The following is a 24,135-nucleotide window of genomic DNA, read 5'->3' as shown; positions in this document are numbered from 1 at the left end:
TTGCAGTTAAAAAACCTTATCAAATCCATACTGATATTATATATGTGTTTCTTTCGCTTTGCAATGGAGCGACCAATCAATGTGATTTTTTGCATATGGATAAGTAAGCTGACATGTCTAGCCACTTTTCATTAGGAAAATAAAATTTCACTTCCTGGAGAAAACTCTTAGTGGAAAATGACTTGATAATAGAATAACGATGCTGCGTCGTCCGATACCTCGGATGTTTTTTTTGCATAGCTGTAGTTGGAGGACTAGCAATTGATGCAGGCTACTTTTTATCTCAAACTAATTTCTCATTTATACTATGTGAACGAAGCTTCAGGGTAAAGCAAGTAATTTGTAATTTTGGTTTTATTTCTATTATGACTTAAGTTAAGTTTAAATATACCAAAAAAAAATATATTAGTACGTATTCATTTATCTATCATTATAAATGCCCAGGGGGCTCTTAAAATAAACTATTTAAATGTACATTAAGTATGTTTCTTAACCATTTTAACATAATTTAAAAAATGCATTAAGTGGTTATAAACAATGTCGCCATTCAGTAATAATTCATTGGAAATTAGGGCAGCCTCGTGTACTGGTCAGTGAGTTTGCCTACCATGCAAGAGGTCTTGGGTTTGATTCCCAATGTCGATCTTTGCCATCACGCCCTCATGTTCCTGATTCTTGCTTTTAAAGTTAGGATTCACAAGGTGAATATGTTTTTAATCACTACGAGCTCCTCCACCTCCACCCGGAGATCTGCTTATACGGTCCAAACGGTAAACATCAAAGGTCTTATTATTGGACTTCGATGCCGCACTTGAGAAGGTCACAACCGAGGGCTGCCTTCAAGGTTCCTCCTGTAGACTGACCTTTTGGAATTGTATCCTAGATGACAAACTCCAGAAGGATCTTGGTAAAGGAGTATAATTAAAGGTGTTCGCTGACGATCTGATAATTACTGCAGCCGGTTCAACTACGAATTAGAAACGATGACCAGTAAGGTGCTCGAAGTAGTCGGCAAATGGGGCAACAAAACCAAATTGCGTTTTGCTAAGGACAAAACCAATGCCATATTTAGGACTCCAAGCTTCAAAATGAATGCTATGTCAGTAGGTAAGCAAATTGGATTATTTTACTATTACTAAACTGAAGAAAGCTAACTGATTGGTATTGTCACGGATACTGGTGCAGTTTTCAAATTATAGATGCTATGCGTGATTAAAATTTAACTCACTTGACTATGTCAAACGCAATGAACTTATTCAGTACCCTACAGAAGATGTAAGTAAATAAAAAATGGCCACTGGATTCGAATTAGATTCTTCCTGCCACTGCTGCCAAGTAAATTCAACTTCTAGATGTAATTCCTATGTTTACATACTATAAAATATATTTAGTAATGTTCTGAAAATCCATTAAATACATGGATGATTGCCAAAATTACTTGAAAAGTAATCCACACCTGCATAAATTAGAATCACTGTTCCCATTATTATTATTATAATGGATAACTTATAAGGCGCCATTTTCGTAATAAAATACCTCAAGGGCGCTTTACATAGTGATTCTATTGTTAAATTAATTCAATTGAAGCTTTTAAATTTGTAATTTAATTAAAACAATTTATTTTGTTGTCACATGCTACGGATTTATTCAAATGATTAGTACTATCCTAAAATATTTATTTGCTGCAATTTTTTTTTTATTACCATTGTGTTATTGATTTTTAATGCTTTAAGTTTATTTTTGCTTTGCAGTAGCTAAACAAGATTTCATCCAAGGCAAGATGTCCCCAGTGCAAAATCTTAGCCATCAAAGCATACTCTGGATCCCTACCACATGACCCCATCCGTATATCTTATTTATGTATATATTCCTAAAAAATATTTTTTTTATCCGGTGTTCGGTTCTTTTGCCACTAACCAAAGAATACATTACTGAGTGTATAATTACTACTGTTTAATAATTTAAAAAAACATAAATATAATGTCAAAAGAACGCCAACTCATTACAACAAACTATATGTTTCAATGAGCAGAAGGCAGAATAGTATATATTATGTAATGCATGTTTAATGTTATTAGTTAAAGTTGCTCATGGTAGGTCATAAGCTTTTTAAATGCCTCCTCATTTTTGTACCACAGGCAATATTATTGTCTATAGAAAATATTTTTCTTGTCTATGGTATCATCTGTCAAATGTCAAATCAAATTGTCAATCTTGGCAAGCACGTGTTTACGGCTGTGTTTGGATTAGTTTTATAATATTTTAAACTAACATAATGAAGTTCTCTTTTAAGGTAATTAAAATTTCCTCATGAATATATTCGTAATACGTTTTTATTAAAAACGAGTTTACTCTATTTTTAAAATCATATTTTGAAAACTAGGAAAAAATATTTATAAATCCTTTTCTTTGATAGGCGTTAACTTATGCAAATATTTACCTGCTACTTCATGTGGAGTATGATATTAGAATATTATTATCTAGTTTCTTGCACAAGTTAATGTAATTGTTGATTGCAATTGCAAGTTTATCCCGAACTAGGGTTACTATTTTAATGGTAACCCTATGGTTCAAGTAGTTTGAAAAATGAAGGGATGCCTCTTCAGGGTGCCTAAAATGTATGTCTTAAGTAAACAGCAGTTAAAAAAGAACAAATATATTTATTGAAATTTTATTCAAGAAATAAACACTTATGCTAGGACTCTCTAGAAATAAAAAATATATGTCTTAGAGCAATGCCGGCCGCACGCCTGTCCAAACCTTAAAATGCCTGTCAAATGCGGAAAACAATTGTCATATGGCAACTCTATCCATAACCACATTCCCTTTTGAGTATACAATATGTTTACTTGTATATACTGAGAATTTTTCTAGTAAGATGATGCTCAATATGATATTATGCACATACTATTGTTATTATTATTGTCATTTAAGATCATTCGCAGAAACCAGGCATTGTTATTTGTTGAAAATGTTTTTATTAAGTTCGATAATATGATTGATTTAATAGTTTTTTGAGACATTATGTTGTATCGCATTCAGAATTGTTACCAAGCAATATCTGGTCCGATTAACTTAGAAGACAGATTTTGAATTCTATCCGAAATGTTGGAAATAAATGTGAACAATGGAATTAGGACCTCGAAAAATGCATTAAGTTATTTTGATGTCAATCGATGTTAACTGATTGTTATGATTGCTTTTTAGTTTAATAACTTACTGGGTACAGTTTACCGGAAAGGCGATTTAATATTTACCCCAGATGGAAATTCTGTCATTAGTCCTGTTGGAAATAGAATTACCATCTATGATCTTAAAAAGTAAGTATTTTTGTCAATTTTTATTAGAGTTTCATAATATTGTTATTTTTTTATTAATTTATATATTTCATAAATGGTATATGTTTTTTTTAAATCTATACAAATCTACTTTTATACATCTAGTAAATGTTATGACTGTAACTCTCCAAAAAAAGAGACTAACTCCTGTTCTTGGGGAGTGACTTACACTGTTATAGTTATTTAATTATTTGAATGCATATAATTGACATTAATTTACATAGTACATGAGAAAAAAAATCCTTCTAAGATATAAAAGGAAAATAGAAAATAATAATACATTCATACTAATTAAAATTGAACTCAGTTTTTACACTTGTTTATTTATAACATACTAGAGCACATAAAACTATATTCATCGAGCAACTTCTTAAGAACTAGGCAGCACGGATTATTTGTTCTTCTTGAATGCAGGACCAATTTATCGGTGATAATGTCTGTGGGAGGATGGTTGGTCTGTCGAACTGCCTACCAAGAGAGGTGGATCTTTTCCATGTTAGGATAACCAGTTTTAGACTCTTCCTCTCTAGCTATGTATCGTGATGTGTATTGGTGATTTAGTTGTCTTTTTTTTGTTGTTTTTATGAACTTCATGTTTAAAAAAAAAACTGCACGTTACTGTGTGGAACCATATATCTGTTTTAATTACCTTACATTACCATTTCTCACAAAAATGTTTTTATAATCCTTAATAGAATCGAAATATAAATAATATATGTACTTTTAAAAAATCAATTATTTTATCAGATGGATAAATATTATGTTTCTGGTCTTCATTATATTGTATTTTAATTTTTAGCAATAAATCAAACACTTTACCGATTGAAAGTGATTACAATTTCACAGCAATGGACTTGTCCCCAAATGGGTGTACCTTAGTAGCTGCTAATGAAGGTAAAAATCTACTCAATTAAGACTATAAAAATTTCTCAAAATTTATTTGCTATCGTATGGAATTACACACGACTTGTCAGATTCTTTTTGTTTTAGTATTCTAGCAATGAGAATTGATTTTGGATTTATATACATGTAGTTAACCTTGTGGTGTAGTGACTAGCTTTCAGTGTGAGGTTCCGGGTGTGATTCCCACATAAGTTTACAAAATATGATCAAGATAATTCTGACACTGATATTTCAACTGCAGAAAGTACTACCTTAATCTCAAAAGAAAGCAAGAGTAAAAAGTATGGTGAAAAGTTTTGAGATTTTTAATGTATTTGTTTATTTTCAGAGGGAGAAGCATATCTAATAAGTATGATATCATTCACTGTTATTCACCAGTACAGATTTCATCGACCAGTAACATCTATAAAGTTTAGTCCCGATGGAAAACATTTTGCCGTTTGTAAGGAAAACAATGGTGAGTTTCTGTTTAATATATTATCTTTTTGTCGCTTTTATGTTATATTTTAAATACATTTTTGCTTTACTTTATTACTATTTGAATTTTATGCACATTGTGGATATCTGAATAATTAATCTTATGTTGAAATTGCAGTATTTATAATGAAATCTCCTGGTCCATATACCGGAGAATATAATGCTTTTGTAATGGAGAGAGTGTTCCGTGGTGCAGTAGATGACACAACTTGCTTAGAATGGTCAACTTGTTCACGTTTGCTTGCCATTGGATCAAAAGACATGTGTACCAGAATTTATTCTTTGGATAGATTCGATAACTTTCGTTCATATTTGCTCGGCGGCCACTCCCAAATGATTGTAGGTTGTTTTTTCGAGAAGAATAGTTTTGATATAACAACAATTAGCCGAAATGGTCAGGTTTGTGTATGGGACTGCAATGTCAATTCTGATGATCTAGTTTTGGCTCCACCTAATAAGAAGAAGAAGAAAGTTCTACAGAAAAAAGAACTTGATGATGAAGCTGAAGATGATGTGAATATGGAAAAAGTTATTGAGAATCCTGGAAACTCTGAAAAGGTACATGAGATGTTATAATACGAATGGATAAAATACCTTTTAACACATTCATTAAATACATAATTGTATATTTATTTTAGAATCTTGAAGACACCGTTCCTAGCTATACCCACATTGAAGAAGGCGTAGAAAAAAGGGATGACAAGGGAAAACTAATAAAAGAAGACAACACCAATATCATTAAATTTAAATATACAAGAAATGCGAGACACTACTTAGGAGATCTTGTAAGAAAAACTAATGCAGATGCCCAGTTAACAACTGCTGCATACCATAAAGACACCAAAATACTTGTTACTGGTTTGTATTTTATGTGTTTATTCCACAATACCCTTGATTCTAGCAAATTTGTAAATACATCATTCAGTCGCAAAATAGTTGAAGACCTAATTAACAAATATATTAAATGTGTATTGAGTGTCATGGCTAAACTTTTTATTTTTTATTTTAGGCTTCTCAAACGGGTCATTTTTCTTGCACGAGCTTCCAGATGTGAATTTGATTCATTCTCTTAGTATTTCTGACTATCAAGTTAGTTCTATAGCTATTTCAAAACCAGGCGATTGGATTGCTCTGGGTTGCTCGGGTATAGGACAACTATTAGTTTGGGAATGGCAAAGTAAGTATGGATACCATTTTCTTCAGTTTATTTAATAATTGAACTGAACTGAACTCTTTTGTTAATAATAAATATTGCAATTATAGGTGAGCAGTATGTAATGAAGCAACAAGGTCACTCTTCTAACATGACGTGCCTCTGTTATTCCCCCGATGGCCAGTACATAGCCACCGGGGGTCATGATGGGAAAGTGAAGCTCTGGAATACAACTAGTGGATTTTGCTTTGTTACATTTAGTGAGCATACAAGCTCCATAACAAGTGTTCAGTTTAGTGCCAATAAAAAGTTTTTTATTTCATCGTCTCTAGATGGCACTGTTAGATGTTACGATATTTTAAGGTAACTGATGATTTTTAACTATAATTTATTAAATTATTATAATTTTACTTTAGTAATTTATTAAATTAGTATATTAGGTCTGTTAGTAGACACATCTCTTTACAAAAATAGTGTTATAAGTGTTTGTCATTGATTGTCACGGTGCAAAAATTCTTCATTATTCACAATTATTGTCATCTTTATTAAAGACTTTGCAGAAACATATTGTTAAAAAGCAAAATTATTCTTGAAATTATTAATTTAGCAGTTAGCTATTCCAAATTGTACTGTAATATTGGGCTGTGGTTCCATGATAGTATCACAGTTCACAGATCAGAGGCACAAACCCCACTCTAATAAAACATAATTCTTATTTTCCAGCACAGTTATTTACAACTAGCTAAAAGTGGCCTAAAACATAAAATGTTTTTGTTAATGATAATAATGAAAATATTTTTTTTTATTAAATGATTTAGTGGAAACTTTTATAATGTATGTAAATATTTTTTTTGTGATGAAAAAATATACATATATTTTTATATTATAAATCCAGATACCGCAACTTCCGAACGCTGACATCACCTACTCCAGCTCAGTTCAGCTGTGCGGCTTTAGACTTCAGTGGAGAACTTTGTGCTGCAGGAGGACAAGACACTTTTGACATATTTGTTTGGTCAGTTAAACTGGGCAAGTTATTAGAGGTAAATTTTAAGTTTTTATGTACATTTAAAAAAAAGTTCTATTGCTATTTAAATTTTTAAATAAGAATGTTTATTTATGAAATACCTACATTTTGTTCAGTTGTGAAAAAAAATTATTAGGGTATTTTAGTTTCGTGATTTCAAGAATATATATATTTTTTAAATTGCTGGTTTTAGAACTTAGGTTATGTATGACGTGTGCCTGTTTTTAAAGAACATTTTTCGTTGTTTCTCCGATCATCATATATATTTTTTAAATGACATATTATTGTTGTTTCATATTGTAATTTTTTATTTATTATTTATCAACATCAATATACATTACTGTTACATTGAATCACGGCAGGTAAAGAGGCACATGTCACTATTAGCTAATTGTGCAGGGGAGTCATTTAAAATTTCTTACTAGTTTATTTCTTTAAATGCGTAAACTTAAGAATGAAACCCTTGGAGCGGTACCATTCATATTGTGTTTCTCCTCATATTTCTTTTTTCTATATGGTTAAAAGAAATTTTTATCCAAGTTAACTTGTACTTTATATAAAGTTTATATTTGAAGCACTAACTTTGTGGTTATTCATTATAATAAAATAAATAAAACAACTTTGTTTTTAACCACTATTTTTTTATTTTTCACCGACCGGTTTCAAAGCAAACAAGCTTCTTTGACAACCTTGACAAAGAAGCTTGTTTGCTTTGAAACCGGTCGGTGAAAAATAAAAAAATAGTGGTTAAAAACAAAGTTGTTTTATTTATTTTATTAACTTACTTGCACTTATTTACCTAAATGTATCTTCAAATTATACGACGTTAACCAATTTTATTATTGAAATGAATAAATTTTTTCCTTATTTTTATCTCTTCACACAACCTTCCTTTGACCTTTTAGAGTGAAACTGCATACTTAACTAATTATCAATGCCACAGATTATATCATATAATTTATAGACTTATAACATTTCAATTTTTAACAACTGAAATCCCACCAAGTCACTTTGTGTGGTTTGTTGGCGGATATTAATATTTATACTAACTTATAATAATATTACCTAAATTAAAAAGCATTGAATTTACAAATGTAATTAACAGCCGGATAGATCAATAGGTATTAGATACAAATATATATATTTTTTAATATATATAATTACATTAGGTTTTCTTATTGATGTATTAATATCATGGATAGCTTATTTAGCGCTATTTTCATAATGTAATAATTATGTAGGATTTGCTTTTTAAATAACTAATTTAATTTGTTTTTATGATGTACAATATTTAAAATGTGTATAGGTTCTAAGTGGACATGAGGGCCCAGTAGTGAGTTTGTCATTCTGCCCGGCTTTGGCAAGTTCCGCTCTTGCGTCCGTCAGTTGGGATAAAACCATCAGACTCTGGAATTGTATTGAGACAGGAAGTGATCACGAAACTATCAATCTTACTGCAGATGGACTACAGGTTGCCTATAGACCTGATGGACAAGAAGTAAATAATCCATTTTTTTTAACTAAATAAACATTCAATGGTCAATACTCAAATTGAATTAAAATAAATTCATGCTATTCACAAAAATCAACAGATAGAAGTATTAAGTTACAAAACCTGTTCTGAACAAATATAAAAAATATTTTTTTTTGTGAATTTCTTAAAATTAAAAAAAAAAACTCCAGAGCGGGTTTTGTAACTACCGACTCAAATGAAAAATACGGATGTTTAAGCTTAGGCAAATAGTGGACATTACATGGTTTGTAATATGTTCTCCATCTCTGTTTGATATTAAACTAAAGGGGAAAAGAGAGACACTTGATCCCCACTTTAGTTTTTTTATTATAATTTTTCTCCTACTGTGATTGTAGTATTTCTTATTTATTTTGCCATTCATATCCAATTACAAAATGTAGATAACTGTTTTTTATAAAAAAACATTTTAAATGTCAGGCAAGGGAAAGGGGATAAATTTCCCCCCAATGAAGGATACTAAGACTTGTTCCCTGTATATTGTTATGAAAGATTTCCACATACCATGAAAGTCATAAATAAAACTGTAGTTTTATAATCAAAAAAGACTTATTAACTTTAAACCATACACATAATTTTATGAAAAAAATAAAAGAATACTGAAATGATAATATAAAATTAAATGATTCTTTGGGCTCTCTCATCCGTCATTTGTTTTTTTTTACTTTATCATTTTTTTATCGATCAACTAATATTTATTTTTTTATTACAGTAATTATGATCAGTTTGAGACAATTAAAAAGCAAAGTCTCGTTTTTTGGCAAATTTTACTTGAAATGCCTCTGGGATCTAGTGTACCACAGTAAAAGGGTTCAAGTACAGTAGTAAAGTAAAAAAATCACTTTGAACAAGATTCAGCAACTGTTAAGAAAAATTAAACATGAAATATATACACATAGATTGAATAAATACAGCAATCACTCACCTTTATGTAAAAACCAGCTACCGAAGTTGAAAGATTGAGAAAAATCCTTGCGAATTTGGCAAAAACTGTTCAGTCTGATGTGTCTCTGACTATTGATTTTTACAGCTCTAAACAAACTCTGATGTCTATGGTAAATGGCGGGTAGCCAGTGTTGCCAACATAGAAAGAAAATTTTCATAAAGTAAAGAGATATTGCTAGTGAAGAAGTCTCACGAGGGATCAAGTGTTCCTGTTTTCTCCTATGTATATTGTGTTGATTGAATAAAATACACATATTTAAAAAAAATATATTATTGATATATGTAATTCTGCAAGTTTTGTTTTGTATTTATTCAAATAATAAATAATTTGTAAATTTATGCAATACGTTATAAAAATTTATAAAATCAGGAAAAATCTATGTGTAATTTGTAAAATATTATTTACGATGATTTCAAAAATGAAAATTTTGTTTTTAAATATATTACGATTTTATAGATATGTAAAAACAGTTAACTGGGTTATCTCTTTTGTGTTACCATATGTTTATATTTACTAGCCATTTTGTTTCCACCAGGTTGCAGTATGTACACTAGATGGTCAAATTTGTATATTTGATGTTCGCACATTTGCTCAAACCAGAACAATTGACGGTAGAAATGATCTTGGAAGCGGACGGTCAGATACTGATTTGATTACTCCTGCGAAATCACTTAAGGCCAAGTAAAAATATTTTAATACATGCAAGTTAAAGTTTTCATAGTGTTAGATTTTTCATAATTAATAATGTTGTTTTCCTTTGTTTTATAGGTCATTTACATCCCTTTGTTATTCTGCAGATGGGAATTGTATATTAGCCGGAGGCCAGTCTAAAAATATTTGCATTTATAGTATAAATGAATCGGTTCTACTAAAAAAGTTTGAAATCACACAAAATAAATCTTTAGATGCCATGGGAGTAAGTAAGCTGAAGTATTTACATGATACATGACTATGTAAATACATTTTTTTTAAATGCAGATAATATGTTGTCATTTCGAATCATTTCTATTAAACTTATATGTTAATCTTATTTATATATTATGTAGGTGCATATAATATGCATTTGTGTGTTCGTTTTGAATCAACATTCGCGTATTGTCAAACCTTATTTTATTGTTGTCATTATTTCGTATTTACTGCATTTTGTGGTTACCTTCTGTATTGTATAGGACTCGTCGCACATTATTCATTCGATGTGTATCAGTTAAATTTAAAAAATAAAATGCTTTTTTTTTTTAGAATACGGTTTTGAAATTTAACATACATAAAAAAATTAAAAAAAACAATTTATATCATTTCGTCATTTGAATTTTAACAAAAAGGTTTCTAACTTTTTACTAAGCTCTTTATTGTACCATTTTTAATACAATTTACAAGTTTAAAGCAAATATATTATTTTCATACTTACGCACCCATACACACGCACCCTCTCCCTCTTTCATTCCCACACGCACATGTATCCTCTCCCTCATTCATTCACGCATACACACATTCACATACACATGAATACAAACGTCACACAAATACAATTACTAAACTTCTTTTCTTATATATTATGTGTCATTATATTTACAGTGGATTTTTTTAATTGGCTTTAGTATTGTTAAGATTTTTCTAATTATTTTGTTTATGTAATAGCTGTAAAAATCCCAAATAAAATGAAATAAATAAATAAATAGTTCATAAGGAAATCAAAATAACCTTAGTTGATTTTTAAACTATTAATTTCAAATTGTGTGGTCCCACAGTAGTGTCTGGACTCACATCACATATTAGAGATCTGCCAAGGTCTGAAGTTCAAATACCTCTCTACCATAACTAGATTCCCGTTTTTTGGTATTGTTATTTATGATTATTTGTAAATAGCCCCAAAATCAAATAGTATAACATATACACAAATACCATAAATTTTACCAAAGTTTAGTTGTTTCATTCCTATAATTTACATTTTCTTTTAGGATTTTGTGAGTCGGCGCAATATGACAGAATTTGGAAATCTTATGCTCATTGAAAAAAGGTCTAAATTAGAAGGTGGTGATGTTGCCTTGCGGTTACCCGGAGTAAGGCAAGGTGATATGGCTGACAGAAATTTTAAACCTGAAGTAAGTAATACGTGTACATTACACATGATCATATCCAAACCGTTGTAAAACATGAATTATGGATGCTAAATTTTTCTTTCAGGTGCGTGTTTTCTGTGTCCAGTTTTCTCCTACCGGTCAAAGTTTTTCCGTAGCAACGACAGAAGGACTAATGCAATATTCTCTCCACGCTGGTGGAGTATTTCAACCTTTTGAACTTCAACTCCAGGCTACTCCACAAATGGTTAAAGAAGCTTTAAGTAAGAAAGAATGGACAGAGGCACTAATGGCAGCTCTACAGTTGAATGAGATCAAAATTATTCAAGAAGCTGTTGAACGAGTCACTGTCAGCGATAGTGAGTCTGAATTATGCATACAAATGTCTATAAAAACTTTTCGTCATACTGATTAAATGATGTACTTTACCAGTATAATATATTAAATTTCATTTTGAATACAATCCCAGAAAGATGTAAGTTTTGTATTTATTTCAACTTATAAATAATCATCGACATGGACTAATGAAGCTCCTACTAAGTAAATGGATTAGATTCACTTGGAAAATACAATAGAAATAATAATGGAACATTTTGATTAATGAGCAAAATATATCATACGGCGACCTTAGTGGTCTGATGGCTAAGATACTTGACCCACGCATGGAAGGTTCCGAGTTCGATTCCCGGTGAGAACGCAAAAATTCAATGTGATTTTTCTCAAGTGTTGATGTTCTGGGCTGTAATTCACCACTGTAATTGGGGCCTCCTTGCCTGTTGTGGTGCAAAAAAAAATAGAAGCAAAATAAAAATTAAAAAAAACAAAATAATCGTCATAAATTCCATATCCTCACCCAGTGGTGCATATGGCACTGCATTGCCATTCCAATCGCAGCGTATCTAGATCATTTTTGTTACATTGAAGGTAAGATGATCAGTCTTATGCTTTAAATACCAGTCCAGGGGCAGTGAAATATTGCAGTATTAATCCACCAATTAAACAACTTTTTCACTTCGACCCTGCCAGGAATCGAACCTGGGACCTCGTGAATAGTAGGCAAATGCGCGAATCAGTACACTACGATGCTAGCTTATCCCCACTTGATTTTCTTTTAGGATTACCTAAGAGTACCCATCTAGTCCATCTATTTTACGCACATAACCGTATTCTTCATTTGCCTGGGCATGGACTATATGTAATATAAACTATGTAATATATGCAATATATTAACTATGTAATATATGCAATATATTAACTATGTAATATATGCAATATATTACATAGTTAATATACGCAATATGCATAGTATATTCTCAGATCAATTAATCCTATAACTAATTGTGATCAGAGGATAGAATCATATAAGCAGATTCAGAGGTGTCAGATACATGGACACTTGGTTGTATAGGGTAGAGTGGTCTTCATGTAATACACAATTAAAAAGAAACCTTATTATACATTATACGAGAGTTGTATCTTTACCCAACCTATGATTATGTTTGATTTCAGTTCAACTTACAATTGCAAGTCTTCCCGATGAATATTTACATCGACTCCTGAAAGCTATAGCCACATTATTTGAAGAGAGCCGCCATATAGAATTGTACCTGCATTGGATCAGTTATTCTACCACTGTTCATAATTCTCGAATGCAAGGAATGTTTGAAACGCCAACACTCTTAGCTTTAGAAAAGACTATCTCTAGGAAATATCAGCAGTTATCTGAAATGTAAGTTTCCCAGTGTACGACAATAAACATACTAATTTTCTCCAACACATAAAATAATATTCTTACAAAATTTATTCTGCTTTATTTTGTAGTATTTAAAACATTTTGTTTTTTTTTTGTTGATAATCTAGTATTTTATTAATAATTGTTCAAACCTAATTGATTAAATCGGCAGTAACAGATTTTTCAGACATTTGCAAAAAATAAAAACATGGGAACATACTATTTAATAATTCCTTTTCCATGATTTAAAAAAATAATCCTATCATTTTGTCCTGTTATAGCAAAATCAATTTAAAATCATAAATACGCCGCTCATTTTACATGCGAGTGTCCCCCATCATTGTTAATAACCGATTGAATATGTCTCACTCAAACACTGGCCACAGAACAGCGTCTCTGTCTTCCTTGTTATGAGTTCTATCTTCGTGCTCTCTCTTATACAGATTTATTGCTGTATTGGCGTACATTCATTCTTCGCATAGCAAGGATAAATATTTTTTGAATTAAAATCCAGAATAGTTATACAAATGTTATTTTCCAAATCTGGTGTGAAAATGTCCATTACAAGAAATTTAACTTCATCATTAAAAAAAAATAAGAGAGATGTATCAAGTCTTGTATCGTATCACATCACATCACAGCCAAGAGTTAAAAATAATGATTTTAAAAAGAACCCTATTAATTATTTTCTTAAATTGTTTATATTCATGAAAAGCTCAAAAAAATTGCTCGGGTTTTTATTTATTATGTTAAGTATTTAATATTTACTTCTTTTAGATGTGATTTTAATAAATATACAATGCAGTACATTAAAGACCTTGGTCAACGCAGACAAGAACATGATAATCAAATGGAAGTGGACAATCTTTCTGGAAGTGAATCTAGTGGAAGAGGGACGGCAGATTCTGAAAGTCACGATGAAGATAGTGATGAATCTTCATAAGAAGACATATTTTTTACACAATAATTTCATCAACAAATTATCACTCATTTTCAAAAATAAAATTGTTTATAAATCTACCTACTGCAATTTAATTTATTTACTTTTTGTTTTATATTTGTGATACTAAAGAAGAAGAAGAAAAAAGATCCATTGACTAACAAAAAACGAGAGATTACAAAATATGTACATGTATGTATGTATATAGAATTCTGCAGCATAATGTTGTAGTGAACTGATATTTAAAATAAAACTTAATTGTTTTTTTAATTTTTTTTTTATATCTTTCATCAAACGTCATTGATCATATTTAAGCAGTTTTTTTTCTTTTACTAATTAAATTAAACTTAAGTACCTTTTCAATCCGTTTTTTTTTGTTAAAATGATTTATTTCAAACGAAATGTTTGTTTAAATAAACTAAACTAAACTTTTCGGTTTTATGATTTCAATTGAATAATTCGATCAATATACCCAAACTGAAAACTTAAAACATAAATTATTTTTAAAGGGCGTGAAAAAGGCTAAAATGTGATAATTTAAGGCTACATTTAAATTACTTGCAGTAGTTCTAGCCAAAAGAAAAAAATTCAGCCATAAAATTCAATCTTTCCATTATATTTCAATACCTTTTTTATTTCTTGTAAGTCTTCACATAAAATCACCGAAAACAGTCAAAGTTTAATCCAATATTTAACATATTAGTAAACATTAATTGACCTTATTTTTTAGCTTATCATAATACTTAAATCTTCTATATCTCAAAGACCTCGGTTTTCTTTCTTATAAAACTTTGTTGGCTCATTATATCGCCTTAACCGTCGCCAGTTTAATGGTTTAAAAAATCCATACAAAATAACCTTATTTGCGTTCCTCTGCTGAGGATGGTGAAGGCTGAGCCCATACAATTTTTTTTCTGGTTTTTTCAAATATCATAAAACATTATTCAGAATGAATACATTAGTAGTCACACAATAATTCATTTATATAATCTAAAATTAAAACAATTTATCTGATTTTGAATGTGCTAAGATTTTTAGTAGAAAACGTCCAGTTTTTATAAAAAATTAACTACGCAATTTTATGGAGGTACATAAATTTTCAAAAAAAAATCCAAAACTAGTATTTTACTAGTAAACTTTTACTGATGGCAGTATAAGGACTAAAAAGCATAGTCCAATTCCAAAATGCATATTGGCAGTCTGCTCCCGATTTCCAAATAATATTGTTTTGTCCATTTTGAGTTTACATATTTAATAAGATAATTTTTTAAAAGATGTAATATATAAAATATGTTATAAAAATTGTAAGTTATTTATAGTTGTAAACAAATTCGCTGGTTATTTGAATGTGGAAAGTCGATAAAAATGAGCATAGAAAGTATATTATCTCGATAAAACTAATGTCGTTCCAAGTTTTATATGAGAAGTTGTTTTTCATATAAATAAATATCGATGTGACCCATGGTGGGAAGTGAAATTGTATGTGTTTAAAAAGTGGAAATACATATTATGTGCATTAATAATTTGGAACTATTTTTTAGAATATTTGTTTTCCTACGACTGGTCTACTCAATTATTATTAAATGTTTTCAAAAGGCTTTTAAAACTACGCCTCGTGGTGTAATGGTCAGCGCATTTGCCTACCGTGCAAGAGGTCTTGGGTTCGATTTCCAACATGGTTGATATGAAATATTTATTTCAAAGGGTGTTTTCACGCCAGAATATTTCATTTTACGGTTTACGTTTTTTTTACGGTCATTTTCATAGTCCCTGGACTGGTACCTGAAGCGCAAGACTGATCATCTTACCTTTATGTAACAAAAATGATCAAGATACGCTGCGATTGGTGTACGAATGTAGTGCCCTATGCACCATTATGTGCGGAGAGGGAATGATGATTTCAGAAGGCTACATAACTTTTAAATTATATTTTTTCAATATAATTTTCAAAAATTTAACTATTTATTTTATACTATAAAGTAATAATATAAATGATCATGCAAAAATGGGGTTGATAAAGCACTCACATTTCTTCGTTCTTTACACATACGCCTAATTAGATTATGCATGAGGTGAAGCCTTAGGAATGATAATATATGGAATTCACTTCGAAGTATATTCACTGTCATTTGAACTGCTAACCTATTAACAGTCAAAATGGTGGATAGTATGTTTCAAAATTATTTAAGAAAAACAATAATTATCATTTGTAATTTTTATTTTTTATTTTCTTACTTATTCTTTAGTGGTGGACCCTGGTGTTGTTAAAACGGGTTCTTATAAATATGAAGATAGTACTCGATATATTGGAGAATGGAATTCAAGGGGCCAGAAACATGGTATGGGGCACATGGTTTCACCAGACAAAACCAGATATGATGGTGCATTCATTAATGGATTGTCTTCTGGATTGGGTGTGATGACATTTCCTGATGGTGCAAAGTAAGTACTTACTATAAATGTTTTTTTTTATTTTTTTTAATGTTAGTTAGAAATATAAATAATTTTGTTGGAGTCTTCCTGAAAGGTTTATTGAAAAAGGGAAAAAAACACATATTAAAAAATATATATAAACCTTAATTTCCGTAGAAGATTTTTGATCTAATAGTTGAATGTTCAATAAACTAAGTAGTCCTCATTTTCTTTTTATTATATTGCACCTTTATAAGAATAGTGACACTGTATAAATTTTGTTGATTTTGAGTAGTGTCACATGCATATTTTTCAAATATATTATATAATTCTTATTTGCAGTCTAAAACAAACATACTTTTTAAGAAAAGCAAAAAGTTCATCATGTGAATTAGTTTTAATTAATCATCACTTTACTTGGTCTTTCCGAGAAAAATGTGATTTTGTTTAGTATCACTTTTGTTATAAAGCTGCAATATGATTGTAATTTTAGCTAAAATAAATAATTAAGTTTAGCGGTTTTTTTTTGTTAATGGACTATCAAAAATATTTTTATGTATCGTATTATCATTGCTACGATTTTTCAAAATGCTGTTTTTTTGTATTACTCCGCACGTGACAAGATCTTAAGAGCAAAAACAGTATACTACAGAAATAAAATCACGGAATCGGGGAAAGATAGCAGAAAAATTTGGAATATCATCAAGGAGATTTCTTATACTCAAAAACATAGCCGGCCAATTCAAAATATTGTAATTGATGGAAAAATGTCTAACGTTACTAACAATGCAGATGAAATTGCTAAGCACTTCAATGGTTATTTTTCCTCATTTGGGACAAGTCAAGCAAAAAACATTTTAAAACATGCTAGAACTACAGAAAGTGATCTCGTACTTAAGGCCGATAATTTTACTTTATCTTCAACCAACCTCCTAAATATATTCGCACTAACAACCACTCAAGAAATAATAGACACAATATCTTCTTTAAAAAACACAAATAGTTCGAGAATCGATTGTCTTATGACCAAATCATTAAACATCTAAAAACGTATATTAGTTTACCTCTAACACATATAGTAAATACTATCTTTGAATCAGGGTGCTTCCCATCCTGCCTGAAAGAAGCTTCTATTGTTCCAATTTACAAAGCTGGTGAAGAAACTTTGGTCTCAAATTATCGTCCGATCTCTCTCTTAAGTGTAATAACAAAAATGATTGAAAAAATTGTTAAAAAAAGACTTCTGAAATTTCTTGAGAGTAGCGATGCTCTTTCAAATAACCAGTTTGGTTTTCGAGAGGGCAGACGCAATTGTTGCTGTTACTCAGAATATTACACAAAGCCTTGATAATGATAGGAAGCTTATTGCGGTTTTCTTAGACCTTGCTAAAGCTTTCGACACGGTTTTTCAATTGATTCTCTTGGAATGAATAAAACATATTGGCATCAGGGATAAAGCTCTTCTATGCTTCAGAATTTCTTATCTTTGAAGTCGCAACTCACAGTCATTCGTTCATCACAGGGAGAAACATAAAGTACGAAGACTGCTATTGCTTTTGGAGTTCCACAAGGCAGCGTCCCGGGAATGATCCTGTTTTTGGTCTACATAAACTCCCTATGTGAATTGAGCAATGGCGGAAAAACAATCTCGTTTGCTGACGACACGGTTTCATTATTTGAGGCTGGTGACTGGAAACCTGTTTTTCAAAAAGCAAACTATGGTATGAACATTTTTAAAAAATGCTTAGATGATAATCTTCTAACTCTGAATATTGATAAAACAAAACACTAAACGTTTTGTATAAATAATAGTACAATACCAAACAGTCCGCTTAACCTGGAAATTCACTCTGATAACGCATACTAACCTTTGAAAAGGGTAGTTTCTATAAAATATCTTGGTGTTATCATTGATATGAATCTACGATGTGAGTCTCAGGTCCAGTCACTGACTTCTAGGTTAAGAAAGCTGTGCCATATTTTCTGCTCTTTTAGAAACATTCTGGATATTGGCACTCTCGGAAGTGTGTACTTTGCTTTGCTTCATTCCACTGTAACTTATGGAACAGCTGGCTGGAGAGGTTGTGCGGCATCCATCTTAAAGCCTCTAATAATTTCGCAAAAAATATTACTTAGAATCATATTTCAGCATCCTCCAACATATCCATCAGAACAGTTGTTCCAGTGCATGAGGGTACTGGATGTGAGGCAACTTTACCTAAAAGAGGCACAGACACACTTCTAGTCGAACAATAAGGAGAGATCTCAGCAAAACGTTTGTACGGGGTTTTCCCAGGGAATGAATTATGTTAAACCCAAAACCCGGACGACTTTTGCTCAGAGACACCTCTCCTTTATCGCACCAAGAGTGTTTAATATTTTGGAAGAGTGTGTAAAGCTCTCAAAGACAAAATCTATTTTCGAAAAAGAGTTTCAGGACTGGATTTTTCTTAGGGGGAGGGATTTGAGCGAGAAACTCCTTGATGGTTTTTCAAATATTTTAGTTAGTTTATTTAAATTTTATTTTTTCATGTATTTCAAATGTTTTTTTGTTAAGTGTTATTTTATATGTTGTATGCCATGTATTTTTTAATTTTTTGGTTCTGGATGATGTTATGAATGTTGTTAAAGTGTTATACATATATTCATACCAACTCAACACGGGACTTTGGTTCCATGGAGTTGGGATTTGTGTCTCGGTAAATGTTACATAAATATAATGTGAATAAAAAATATTTAAAAAATTAATGTTTTCTACTGATAGACAAAAAAACATGTATCAATATTTTATCTGTATTAATCTTATCAAAGTTTTAATAAAATTCTGGAGTGATAATAAAGTGCATTCTCAATTTTTTTATCCAATAATTTAAATTTGAATTATTTAATACAATATCTACCATAAGAAATATGTGAACATAATCAATTCAAAATGATATGTATTGACCAGATTATATTCAACAAAAAAAGGCTAAAATACGTTTTTTTAAATTTTCGGTCATTAATTTTTTACTAGGAAAAATTGAGCACCAAAAGGCTCCTTTGAGCGTCATAATAACTGTTAACTAAATGTTTGGAGTTGTAAATATTGATAGTGTAAAATTAAAAAAAAGCTTTGAATATATAAGAAATATTTGTGATTTTATAAATCAAATATTTCAATTTTAGGGCCATTTTCCAGAAATCATAAATGACCTGTGATAGAAAATAGGAAATTGTTTTTGGTAGTGCCGTGTGTGAACCTTGGACCTCTGATTCATTAGCCCGTGATATTACGATTGGACCACAACCCGGTTCATTGTTTCAATTTGTATTTTGTAATTTAAAACAAACTTGTATTTATTGGCTCTGATACACATAAATAGAATGCAATTTGATTTAATGATATCTGAAAATTTAAGGTTTGAGGGCGAGTTCATGCAAGGGTGGTTTCATGGGCATGGAGTGTTTTGGAGGGCAGATGGGATGAAATTTGAAGGAGAATTTCGAGGTGGACGCATTTGGGGCCTTGGTAAAGTGTTTTTCATTGAATCGGATACAGTACAGTCAGTCATAACGATTTTCATGCCTGCAACACCAAATGATTATATTTTAGTACTGCTGTTTTTATAGCTTTAAAATTAAGAGGAAAGTCAACGAACACGAGCAACTTTGATTATTTTCAACTCTTTTGACAGACTGAAGATGATGTGACAAACTGAATGACTTATTATTTTTTCAACTATGCATCCAAATGTTAATAAAAGTAAAAATATAAATACAGTCGTATTATTTACATAATGTTTTTTCTAGGTCTTGTGACATTCAGCGATGGAAGCAATGGGTTTCCAAGAAATGAAGGATTTTTTCAGGATTGTAGACTTATTAGAAAAAGGCGCTGTGCAGAAATTGTACAAAAAGCACAGAAAGTTGCATATATGGCAAGAGCGCAATGTCAGCCACTTTGAATCCACTATTTCAGGGAATAAATTTATATGTATTTAAAATTGTATATTATATGATATTATTACTTGAAACACCTTTTTTTCTTCTGTTACGGTGTATTTGTTTTTTTAATGCAATAATACAAAACATTACCTACCACATTAAAAATATTTCTACTGTGAATAGTTTTAATATTTTACCTAATAAAGTATCTTAACATTAAATTTGAAAAATAAATATTAATACACTGTAGGGTAGAAAATGAAAATAAAATCAGTTAAAAAATTAGGTTTTATATTTATATGTACAAGAAGATATTTTTATAATGCATATGTTTATAAGTTTATCAATCAACAATAACAAGAAATAACACTTAAAACTATGTTTTGTTTTAAACAAAAATATTTCTGCTGCTTTCCTTAACATAAGTCATGGGCAAAAAAATATTATAAATAAAAAGCAAATTCCTCTGCACTTTTAAGTAAAACTATATTAAAATATGAACTTTCAGATATATGTATGCATGTTCATAATACAGAGTTTAGGTTTGATATTAATTTGTTTTCTTATTTATTATTACATAACATTCTACTCGTATTTCAATTTTAAATTTGTCTTATGCTTATTTGATTCAATATTTCAAAAAACTACAGTTGACTTAATTTCTTCAATTGATTCAATGAAGTAATAATGTTAAAAATAAGAATAATATCTCAAAATTAAAACAAATATTTTCCTTCTCATATTGTTTTCATTTATGGCTATCTAGTGAAGCATAATTACATCCAATGAGAATATTTTAATACGCAAAACACTCTAATATTATGGCTTTTCATAATATTATATTAATTTGAAATGTATATTAGAGCCATGTTGAGCTCCGATATATAAAACTTCTCTGTGAAATTTTTAATCTGGTTTTCTAATAAATTGAACTTAACTTGGGGGATGTCTTGATGAAATGTTTAGAGAAACTTTAAATTATAAATATCAGTATAACACAGTCCAGATTTAAAACTGATGGCATAAAGGAAACACTTTTCTTGATCGATTGATACTTAGCAATAATGTATTTTTTGTATTTAGCGATATGCCCACAAATAATATTACTTAAAAATACAATTAACTATGAATTAAAAATATTGTGATAACATTCATTTCTTCAGTTTTCTATTTCAATCGTACTTTTTCATCTATGTTTAAGAACATGAATAGATTGTTTTACGTAAGTTTCTGCTTATTGTATGAATGATTTTCATTAACTTCTAATTCTTTGTACTTCTGCCCATATCTTACTTCCAAAGCTTTTCCTCCCTGAAAAATGACATTTCAATTAGTAAATTAACATTTTGATAATTGCGTGCAAAAAATAAATATGACATTCAAGTTTATTTAAGCGTAACTTACTTGTTCCATATAAGCCCTAAAGTAGAATTTTCCAAACAAGACAATGAAGGAAATCATGTAGAAAATGAGTGTGTAATGCATCCAAAGAGGGAATTCACATCCTGTACGCAGACCATTAATTCCCAAAACTAAAGCGCAAGTAAATTGAATCTGAAAATAAAATTACATAAATATGTTTTCTAAGAGACACACCCAACTTGAAATTTACAATATGTGCACATTATTTGTAGAGCTAAATGCTTTGAATAACAGAACATAGTCTTACCAACTGCAAGATAGTCAAATATTTTTTCCACCACAGGAATTTGTTTACACTCGGCCCAAGCACAGACAGTCCATAGTAAGTGTACATCAAGACATGAATTCCACTATTTACCATGGCTGGCAGGAAAGCTAAAATTAGAGTAACATTAAAATAGTAAGTAGGTAACCATATTCAAATTAATTATCTGCCTACATACCTATGATTTTACTGTTCAATTATGGCAAAATTAGATTTTCTTAATTATTGTTTTGTTTAAGAATCTAAACAATATAAGCAAACAAATATTTTCATAAATATTCTATTTTAAGCACTAACTTTATGGTTATTCCATAGAATTAAGAATAGTCCAGAAACCACATACGGGCATCAAACAGAAGGCGACTAAACTACTCTAAAAAGAGTAGTTTTACGTTTTGACCCATTAGTTTCCTTGTAGACGTCACTCAGTGCGCAACTCCCGATTTGAATTCAACTGTGTCGTTTTAAAGTGAAGAAATACTGCTGGGATCATAAAGGAAAAGGATGGGATCACATTTCATGTGTAATTAGCAAATGCATGTGTAAGTAGCAAATGCATAACTTAAAAATTGAATTATTTTTCCATCTGTTAGATTCTCGAAGAAAACAAAATGGAAATTTCGTTTGTGTTGCCAGGGTAGTAAATTTTATTACCTTACTTTGCTCATCTAATGAGAGAACTAATGAAAATTAGACCTCAGATTAAACAACGAAGTGTTGGACATTTGACCGATATTATCTTTAAAACATCAAATATTATTTAACGTGATATAAAAATATCCGTTGTATGTTAAATAAAATTTGTTTTATATTTAAAGTTCATTAATTCAATTACTCTTATTAAATGACCCTTTACTTATCTACTCAGTTGTGTCAATCAATGTATCTGCGTGCACAATAAAATTTTAGAGAAATTAAAAAATTGCTTTTTTTACCTTACATTTGTGTTATGATCATATTTTTTTCCATCTGGCAACATAACGCGACGTCTTCATGAATGCGCACGGTGAAAGTGGGGCAAAGGGGGGATTTTTGGACACAGCCCTGTGTATTCAAATATGACTACGCTCATTCTGGACTATTCTTAATTCTATGGGTTATTAATTATAAAAAAATAAAGAAGAACAACTTTGTTTTTAACCACTTATTTTTGAACATTGTTTTTTTTAAACATTGATTAGATAAAATATTATAGAATTCATTAGTTAAGTATATCTTGATGAAAAAGCTTTTATACCTTTGAAACCGGTCAATAGAAAAAATAAAAAAGAAGTGGTTTAAACATGTTAAAAACAAAGTTATTTTTATTTATTGTAAGCATTTTTCATACATTTTCATGTTGTTTTTGCATGCACATTTCAGCCTTTTTTATATTGCATATAATACGGTCTTCAGTTATTGTGATACTATTGTGACTAGAAAATAAATACCTCAATTCTGGTGGTACCACTTTGTTCTAGGTTTATTAGTTGAAGTAAGATTTTTTAAAATAATTTGGATTTATTGTCAGCCGAGATGAGATAAAGAAGATGACATTTCATAATAAAATGAAATTGATGCAGAATAGTTCGGCTGCCCCAAATTAAAAGACTATGATTACATCCAACAAAATATCAAAATTAAAACCGAATATCAAGTTTCTTGTTTCGTAGAATGATAAGAAATAAGAAAGTACATATTATGTACAAAAATAAAAAATAAAAATATTTCTAAAAATTGTTTGAATAGGTACTTACTCTCTTTTTGGGACAACCGAGTTTCAATGCAATACATATTATATCCTTTTTTACTAACATATTACAACAGAGATAAAGATCATTTAAGATAAGGTAATATAGAAGTCTAGGCATCTACAGGGCTTATGACCTGTCAATGGCTGGTTTAAGTGGCCACTTTACACACTGTGTAACATTCACCATTCTGCCCATATTTGAAAATCTTCTATATTACCTTCTCTTAAATGTTCTTCATCTCTGTTGTAATA

At 30.1% G+C, this 24,135-nt stretch overlaps 3 protein-coding genes across 4 annotated transcripts in view; 2 read left to right on the top strand and 1 right to left on the bottom strand.

Moving 5' to 3' along the window:
- The first annotated feature begins 2,197 nt into the window (after window positions 1-2,197).
- On the top strand, window positions 2,198-14,205 carry LOC148284919 (periodic tryptophan protein 2 homolog). Its single transcript, XM_088232816.1, has 16 exons — window positions 2,198-2,293; window positions 3,208-3,320; window positions 4,138-4,232; window positions 4,570-4,698; window positions 4,837-5,276; window positions 5,357-5,576; window positions 5,728-5,895; window positions 5,982-6,234; window positions 6,767-6,914; window positions 8,205-8,396; window positions 9,911-10,056; window positions 10,144-10,291; window positions 11,334-11,477; window positions 11,560-11,812; window positions 12,963-13,182; window positions 13,963-14,205. Exons 1-16 carry the CDS (start codon window positions 2,276-2,278, stop codon window positions 14,126-14,128), a joined length of 2,853 nt encoding a protein of 950 aa, XP_088088942.1. The 5' UTR covers window positions 2,198-2,275; the 3' UTR covers window positions 14,129-14,205.
- A 954-nt stretch (window positions 14,206-15,159) lies between these two features.
- On the top strand, window positions 15,160-22,658 carry rtp (MORN repeat-containing protein retinophilin). Of its 2 annotated transcripts, XM_088232758.1 has the most exons (4): window positions 16,239-16,292; window positions 16,372-16,567; window positions 19,939-20,048; window positions 20,330-22,658. In XM_088232758.1, the coding sequence occupies exons 1-4, from the start codon at window positions 16,283-16,285 to the stop codon at window positions 20,482-20,484; spliced, it is 471 nt and encodes a 156-aa protein (XP_088088884.1). In that variant the 5' UTR covers window positions 16,239-16,282; the 3' UTR covers window positions 20,485-22,658. The 2 variants fall into 2 exon arrangements, with proteins under 2 accessions (XP_088088892.1, XP_088088884.1); XM_088232766.1 differs by lacking the exon at window positions 19,939-20,048 and having other exon boundaries at window positions 15,160-16,292; window positions 20,330-20,437.
- The window catches only part of LOC148284917 (very long chain fatty acid elongase 4-like), a 31,426-nt gene continuing 28,483 nt past the window's right edge, over window positions 21,193-24,135 (bottom strand). The window contains exons 5-7 of the mRNA XM_088232735.1: window positions 22,134-22,261; window positions 21,869-22,018; window positions 21,193-21,775 (exon numbers count right to left, since the gene is read on the bottom strand). Coding sequence (XP_088088861.1) covers window positions 21,683-21,775; window positions 21,869-22,018; window positions 22,134-22,261 — 371 coding nt within the window. The 3' untranslated portion in view covers window positions 21,193-21,682. The remainder of the gene's footprint in view (window positions 21,776-21,868; window positions 22,019-22,133; window positions 22,262-24,135) is intronic.

This window comes from Micrasema longulum, unplaced genomic scaffold, assembly GCF_059751315.1.
Source record: "Micrasema longulum isolate JH-2025_06_02 unplaced genomic scaffold, ASM5975131v1 h1tg000076l, whole genome shotgun sequence".
In the NCBI taxonomy this organism is placed as follows: Eukaryota; Metazoa; Arthropoda; class Insecta; order Trichoptera; family Brachycentridae; genus Micrasema; species Micrasema longulum.
The sequence above is the reverse complement of the archived record's forward strand: the minus strand, read 5'-3'. Positions and strand labels throughout refer to the sequence as shown.

What these genes read in the sequence shown, in the direction of transcription:
- rtp (XM_088232758.1), top strand. An exon ending in ACATTTCCTGATGGTGCAAA is followed by an intron (nt 16,568 to 19,938) that starts GTAAGTACTTAC and finishes TGAAAATTTAAG; the next exon opens with GTTTGAGGGCGAGTTCATGC. An exon ending in TGGACGCATTTGGGGCCTTG is followed by an intron (nt 20,049 to 20,329) that starts GTAAAGTGTTTT and finishes TGTTTTTTCTAG; the next exon opens with GTCTTGTGACATTCAGCGAT.
- LOC148284919 (XM_088232816.1), top strand. An exon ending in CTTAGTAGCTGCTAATGAAG is followed by an intron (nt 4,233 to 4,569) that starts GTAAAAATCTAC and finishes GTTTATTTTCAG; the next exon opens with AGGGAGAAGCATATCTAATA. An exon ending in ACAGAAATTTTAAACCTGAA is followed by an intron (nt 11,478 to 11,559) that starts GTAAGTAATACG and finishes TTTTTCTTTCAG; the next exon opens with GTGCGTGTTTTCTGTGTCCA.